Source organism: Cebus imitator, unplaced genomic scaffold (genome assembly GCF_001604975.1).
Source record: "Cebus imitator isolate Cc_AM_T3 unplaced genomic scaffold, Cebus_imitator-1.0 Scaffold339, whole genome shotgun sequence".
NCBI lineage: Eukaryota > Metazoa > Chordata > Mammalia > Primates > Cebidae > Cebus > Cebus imitator.
In genome coordinates, this window is record NW_016107654.1 from 2,516,376 (window position 1) to 2,523,832 (window position 7,457).

Sequence of the window (7,457 nt, forward strand, 5' to 3'; positions counted from 1 at the left end):
TGTGTCTTCATCCCCAAATATGATGGGACCTACAACGAAGAAACCATGAACTCAGCTCCCTCAGCCCCCAGTCCCCTTGCCCCCAGGCCCTGAGCCCCCGAGCCGAGGAGCCACCCAATCCCTGAGACCCTCAGCCTCTGAGTCCCCCAACCCCTGAGCTCCCAACCTGAGTCCCCCAGCCTCTGAGCCTCCTAGCCCCTGAGTCCTCCAGCCTCTAAGCCCCTCAGCCCCTGAGTCCTCCAGCCTCTGAGCCCCCCAGTCCCTGAGACCCCCAGCCTCTAAGCCCCCCAACCTCCAAGTTTCCCAGCCCCCAAGTCCCCCAAACCCCAGCCTGCCCTCAGCTGCATCCACACGCACCAGTCAGGATAGAGTCAGGGGAGCAGGTTCACTAGTTTATTTATTGCTCAAAAGGGATGGCTGAGAACAGAGACCCCAGGCTGAGGCTGGGAAGTCCCAGGGTCCCAGGAAATTCTCCTTGGTCTTCAGCCTCATGGTCCCTCTGGAGGGGTGATGTCTTCTTCCTTTGCACAGGGGTCGAGGCTCCGGGACCTGATGTGTACAAAGAGGGGTCCCCTGTGACCCTAGGATGCTACAGGGTATGGGGCAGCCCCTATTAGCTGGGGGTGAGGGACCCCTGCTTGTGTGAGGGGAACCCCTACCTCACCCCCTGCCTTCCATTCCTGTGAGGGGCTGTCGGGACATCAACCCAGGCCCACCCTCCCCTGAGACCCCCTCCCTCACTTACCCCCACCCTGGAGGAAAGGGGCCCAGCCTGTGCTCAGGACACAGGAAATGGCATCTGGAGAGGCCAAGCCTAGAGACTCGGGCATGTGGCCAGCTGGGTTTTTTCAGAGACCCCAGGATTCCAGAGTCACTTGCTCAGGGTCAGCCCTGGGGAACGGACACAGTGGGGTCTGTCCCAGGGTCAGCCTCAGGCCGTGGGCAGGGCTGGTATATTACCCAGGAGGCAGGACCAGGTGGGAGCTCTCTTAGACACGGCACCGCTCTGCGGGAGGAGAGACGGCAGTGGGGGCGTCAGCGGGAGGGAGACAGCTGGGGACACAGCAGCCCCAGGGCCAGAGGTTGTGGGGTGACAGGAGGGGATGGGAGCGCACCTCAGGGTGCCTCTGCACCCCCAGGGGAGGCATGGGGAGAACTGCGGTGGGGCCATTGAGGAGGGAGGGGAGCTGCCCTGAGTGCTACAGAGCCCTCGGGGGGCTTGGGCTAGGACAGCAGCGCCTCTCCAACAGAGGCTGGGCCTGTCCTGGGCGGAGCTCACCGTCTGCCTGGGTCACGTCCAGGAAGATCTGCATGTGCACCGGCAGGGTCTTGAGAAAGTGGATGAATTCCTCCATGACCTTGTCGTCCGCCTCCGGGGTCCTGGCTGTGGGGAGGCTGGCTCAGTCCTGGACCCTGCCCCAGGGGAAGGAGGGCGGGGAAGGAGGCCCCAGTGCTCTGAGGTCGGGAGAGTTTGGTCTGGAGTAGGTCCTCAGACTGGGCTCCCGGGCTTTGACCACCTGGCCTGCAGGTTCCCTGTCCCCAGGCCCTGCTCCTTGGCTGGGGTGGCTCCTCCTCTGTGCTAGGCAGCGCTGGGGCCTGCACAGCTCAGGACGGTGTCCACAGGGTCAAGGAGTAGAGCACAGCGCCCGCCTCCCCCACAGAGCCGGCCTCACCCCCCACGGCCCAGGATGGCTGATTTATAGAGCAGGGGGCATCTCTGCAGCCCAAAGCCATTGGCCCATTCAGGGACCCAGGGACCTCCCAGCAGCACTGCTGGTGTGACATGAAAAATGTCACCTTACATTTGTTTTCCAGATGTGATTGTTTGAAAGACATTTTAGTATCTGACTTCTTATTTGGCAAAGTAATTGCAAATCTCCACCAAGGAAGGCCATTGGGTTTAGAGGCACCTGCTGACCACACGGAGAGGTCTAACACCTGCCCTTGCGGCCGCCCTGCAGGGACACCTCCTTCCCGGTGTGTCCTGCCGTCTTCGGGGTCTGTGTCTGTCCCCAGGTCTCTGTGTGCAGTGCCACCCTTGTTTCTCAGGTGACACTAGGACTCCTCGACCCTCCCCCTTCTTCCACAGGGCTCCTGGGCTCCTAGGGAAGGCAATCCCAGGGGCTAGGGCAGGGCCGGGGCGACGGCTCCCTTGGGGGCCCGCCTTCCATTCCCGTGAGGAGTGGTCGGGACGTCTCATTCTGTGTCCATTTCCCACAGAAACCCCAGGGACTGAGCCGCGCACCCAGGTACTGGCAGGCCAGGTTCTGCTGGGAGGTGCTCTCCAGACAGATGAACAGGTACTTGCTATAGTCGGTGTTGAACAGGACGATCTTGTTCTCATCCAGGTCTAGAAGAGAACAAGACAGGAGCAGAAATGAATTCTGGGCACCTCGCCGCAGCGGGAGGGCTGCTGGTCGGTCTCCTGTGGTTCAGCCGGACTTCCCGTGAGGGACGCGTCCTTCGGGCCGGTCTTCCCTGTACCTGGCGTGGTGTGACCTCCCCTCAGGGAGCTCCCAGCATAGCTCACAGGTAACGCCAAGGCGCAAACGGGGCCAGGAGAGGCCTGGCTGTTGACTGTGACCCTCCACGGAGACGCCCACTGTCCCACACTGTCCCCTGGCTCGGGATTCCCCCCTCATCATCAGGCCTGGGCAAGCCACTCCCAACGCCGTGCCCCAGTGAGGCTAAGAAACGGGGTCTCCACTCGGATGGGTGAGACCGACACCAAGCTGTGGCAGCGAAGGCGGGTCCGGAGAGACTCCCACATGCCACAGCGGCGGGGAAGCCGAGACCCTCGGGCAGGGCGAGCGAGGTGGGCTCCGCCCACTCAGCCCAGTGACACCACCAGGCACAGCTGTGTCACCAGGGTGGCTTCTGTGGGAAATGCTGATGTCCCTGCCCAGCCGTAAGCAGGGGTGCCAGAGACCCCGGGCAGGTGCCCTAGCATGGGCGTCCTTCCAAGGTGCCTCCGTGGCTGCAGTGTGCAGCTGTGGAGGGAAGTCACACGGAGGGGACCGTGGGGGCACTGGAAGGTAGGATGTAGCTCCTGGGGAGCTCCCTGCTCCAGGCTGGGGAGGGGAGGCCGGGGAGAAATAGCCCTCATGGCTCCCTGCAGTCTTGCGTGTAGCGATGAACGAACGCACGCAGAGTCAAGGAGATGAGTCAGGTCCGGTGGCCACAGGGACCCTGACTCTCAGCCGTTGGCCGGGGGGGTGCAGTCAGGAGCCGGGGAGGGTACAGGGAGGGAGGGAACAGGCTGGCGGCTGAGGGGCACCGCTGGCTGAGGGGCACCGATGGCTGAGGGGCGCCGCTGGCTAAGGGGCACAGCTGCTGCCTGAGCTCAGCCCAAGTGGCCCAGTGTCACTGCAGGGAGTTTGACCAGCCCAGAGGGGACCTGGAGGCGGTGCTGCTCCCTGCCACTGCCGTCACCTTCGTCATCAGCCTGTGCCTTAGCACAGCCAGGCCAGAGGCCCAGCCCCCACCCATCCCTCGGGAAGCTGGACGGGGTCCCCGAGCTGCCTGGGCCGTGGCTGGCACTTACAGTTCATCTTGAACTCGATGGGGTTCTCAGTCTTCTCTGCGACGATTTTCTTCTCAACACACCGGTCGTTTTCCCTGAAAGGGCATCGTTTCTGTTAGCTATGTGCATAGATGCTACGGGGCCACACGCCAGCCCTGGAGAGGCGGGCAAGGGCCAGGCGCTGCGGACTGAGGAGAGAAGGGCTTCCGGGCCACGAGTGCTGGTCATAGGACAAACGCGGCCCTCAGGGAACCCACAGCATGTGGCCGGGGACCCAGCTGGAGAGGCCAGAGGGGACCAGTGAAGTCAGGGGCCATGACCATGGGCGGCAGTGGTCCTGGGGTTCACGTCCTCGTCTCCTGCCCACCCCTCGTTCCGGGGCAGGCAGTCATCACAGGGACTGCCCGGGTCCCGGAGACCACAGACCGCAGCAGCCCCAGCCCGGCCTCCACACCAGCCTTCTCCGAAGACGGCCTGGGCTGCGTGCTGTGGTCAGCTGCTGACCCAAGGCCCTTGGGCGGGGACTCTGCGGGGACAGGCAACCTCCCAAGCTTCTTTCCCCACCCTACTTGGCACCACGAGGGTCCACACTGAAGCCCCTGGGCCGTCAGGAAATGCCTGGGGCTGGTCCCAGCTCTGCCCACCCCACACAGTCCCCACTACGGAGGGAGGGGGAGCCCCCGCCGGCCCAGCCCCGAAGATGCGGAACCCACCATTTGCGCAGGCTGATCTCCAGGTTGCCCTCGGGGGTGGGCTGCAGCGAGGTGATGTAGACCCTCAGGGGGGCCTCCTTGGTCTCCAGGAGGGAGAAGTCGCTGGCCCCCATGGCCATGGAGTGCCAGGTCCCTGCCAACTGAGGGGCTTTGAGCTGCACAGGGGACCCTGGCCACCATGGCCCCCACTGTGCCCTGGGCAGGTGAGGCTGAGTCCCGCCTGTCCCCAGCCCCCTTGGGTTGGTGCAGGAGTTGGGCTGAGCTCCTCAGGCACCTATGTGGCCTGATGCCATGGGTGGGGGCCTCCCCCAGCCCTGGACCCCACTCTGCTGCTCCAGGAATGTTCCAGCTAAACTCACAGGAGCCCAAAAAAGCACCTGGCTGAGCCCATGACCTGAGTGAGGGGAATATTTGGATCCTGGGGAGCCATGTGGTTGGGACAGGAGGAAGGGTGGGGGGCAGAGAGGCCCTGCTGGGGCTGAACTGTGCCCCCCAGCAGCACCTGACTGCAGCACCTCTAAACATGACCTAGGGTGGTTAAGGAAGGAGGAAGCTGGAGTGAGGCCGCTGTGGGCCCTGACCCAATCTGACGGGCATCTTTGCGGGGGAGGTTAGGAACGGACCCCCAGAGGGGCGGCCCTGTGAGGACACAGCGGGAAGACAGCGTCTACAAGGCAAGGAGAGGAGCCTGGGGGCTCCGGCCCTGCCGACACCTTGATCCCGAACCTCCAGCCCCCAGGACGGCGAGCATCAGCCCCCCTGTTTGGGCTGCAGCCTGCAGGAGGCCAGCCCTGCACCACTCACAGGAGCCCTGACATCACAGCCTCCTCCGTCCACCCTCCGCGTCCTGGATCCTGGCTTCCCACCCTCCCGCGGTCCCCACCCACCCCAGGCCTCCCCGCCTCAAACCTTTGGGACCTCCACATCCCGCATGGCCTGGGGACTGTCGATGGCCCCGACGGCACAGACGAGGGCGACGGCCAGGGTGAGCAGGAGGCAGTTCATGGCTGCGGCTGTGGGTGGCTCTGAGCTCTGGAGCGAGAGGGAGGCTGAGGCAGTGGGCTCGGGGCCTTATATAGGAGGAGGGCAGGGGAGGGCCCCCACGTGGCTTGGCCATGAGGCTCCTTGAATCCATGACTCATCCTCGGCCTGTGGGCAGCTTCCTCCACTGGGACAATGGGAGGCTCTTCCCTGCGTCCTCCTCTGGGTCTGGGACCCACAGTTCCTGGCAGGGCCTCAGGCGGGAGGGTCCGGGCTGGCAGCCAGTGGCAGGAGCACCTCCTGGGTCGGGGTTCTTGGAAAATGGTGGATTGGAGGCCAGCACTGAGGACAGCTGTGCCCGCGGGCGGTGGTAGGGCCAGTGGGACAAGCAGTGGGCCCAAGAGCCCCATGGCAACCCCAGGATGCCACAGACATCATGCAGGTGAGTGGCTGTCTGCCCCACAAAGGGGCCGTAAGGCTGCACCCTTAACACTCCCGGCTGGGGCTCTTCCCACAGGTGCCCATCCACACAGGGGCTGCCCGCGGGGCTCGGCTGGGCAAGGCCTCTGTGAAAGGCTCCGCCGTTTCCTGATCTCCATCGTGTTTCTGTTTTCCTCTCCTGTCTTGGAGAGCAGCTCCTCCAGAATCCTCAGCCGCTGCGTTGCAGGGACAGTGTCTCCTTCCCTGCTCAGTGGCCTCCACCTGGGACGGGCACAGCTGGAGCCAGGCTGAGGGAGGCACTGAAGACCGCAGTGTGAGGCGCTCTTGGCTTCAAGTTTTTGCAGTGAAGTGCAAGCAACAACAGTGACGGTGACCCAGCGGTGTCGGTGACCCAGCGGTGGTGGTGCTCCAAACCAGGGTGCCCAATGGCCCGGCCTGTGGCTCCGGCCCTGGGTGAGGCACACGGCAGGGGCAGTGTGGGTAGCAGGCCCAGCGTGCTCCGCGTGGATGGCGTGGTGGGTCACGGCTGCAGCGCCGGAATTTTAAGTCTTCTTAAAATTCTGGTTCCAGGCGCTTCTGTACCACTTAGCTTTGCAGCCAGGGCCGTCAGGAGCTCAGGAGCGCAGGCGAGCTGGAGGATGTGTCCCTGTTAGGTTTGGGAGGATGAAGCAAGCTGTAGAGCAACGTGTCTTTTGCAATTCCATGTGTGCAAACCAACACCCACAGGAGAGTGTGTGTGTGTGCCCATGTGTGTATGTGTGTGTGCCCGTGTGTGTACCTGTGTGTGGGCCTGTTTGTGTACCTGTGTGTGTGTTCCCACGTGTGTACCCGTGTGTGTGTGCCCATGTGTGTACCTGTGTGTGTGTGTTCCCATGTGTGTACCTGTGTGTGTGTGGGCCTGTGTGTGTACCTGTGTGTGTGTGTGCTCCCATGTGTGTACCTGTGTGTGTGTGGGCCTGTTTGTGTACCTGTGTGTGTGTTCCCATGTGTGTACCTATGTGTGTGTGTTCCCATGTGTGTACCTATGTGTGTGTGGGCCCGTGTGTGTACCTGTGTGTGTGTGTGTGCCTGTGTGTGCCTGTTTGTGTACCTGTATGTGTGTTCCCATGTGTGTACCTGTGTGTGTGTGTTCCCACGTGTGTACCTGTGTGTGTGGGGGCCTGTGTGTGTTCTCATGTGTGTACCTGTGTNTGTGTGTTCCCATGTGTGTACCTGTGTGTGTGTGTTCCCACGTGTGTACCTGTGTGTGTGGGGGCCTGTGTGTGTTCTCATGTGTGTACCTGTGTGTGTGTTCCCATGTGTGTACCTGTGTGTGTGTGTGGGCCTGTGTGTGTACCTGTGTGTGTGTTCCCATGTGTGTACCTGTGTGTGTGTGGGCCTGTGTGTGTACCTGTGTGTATGTTCCCATGTGTGTACCTGCGTGTGTGTTCCTATGTGTGTACATGTGTGTGTGCTCATGTGTGTACCTGTGTATGTGTGTGCCTGTGTGTGTACCTATGTGTGTGTACCTGTGTGTGCCCATGTGTGCACCTGTGTGTGTGGGGGGGCCCATGTGTGTACGTGTGTGTGTGTCCATGTTTTGCTCTGTGTGTGTGCCCATGTGTGTACCTGTGTGTATGCCCACGCGTAACTGTGTGTGTGCCCATGTATGGGAACCTGTGTGTGTGTGCATGTGCGTGTGCCCAGGTGCATGTGCCCATGTGCATGTGCCTGTGTGCTACTGTGTGTGCCTGTGTGCAGGTGTGCGTGTCTGTGGGCATGTGCCTGTGTACGTATGCCCGTGTGGTGCCTGTGTGTGT

At 62.4% G+C, this 7,457-nt stretch overlaps 1 protein-coding gene across 1 annotated transcript; it reads right to left on the minus strand.

Annotated features, from left to right (window-relative positions):
- Positions 1-803: 803 nt before the first annotated feature.
- LOC108287293 (beta-lactoglobulin-1-like) lies at positions 804-5,241 on the minus strand. The gene is given in 6 exon segments (XM_037730325.1): positions 804-1,006; positions 1,280-1,384; positions 2,246-2,350; positions 3,545-3,642; positions 4,237-4,376; positions 5,146-5,241. Coding segments are annotated over 6 exon segments (561 nt in total). The 3' UTR covers positions 804-989.
- Between the last annotated feature and the right edge of the window lie 2,216 nt (positions 5,242-7,457).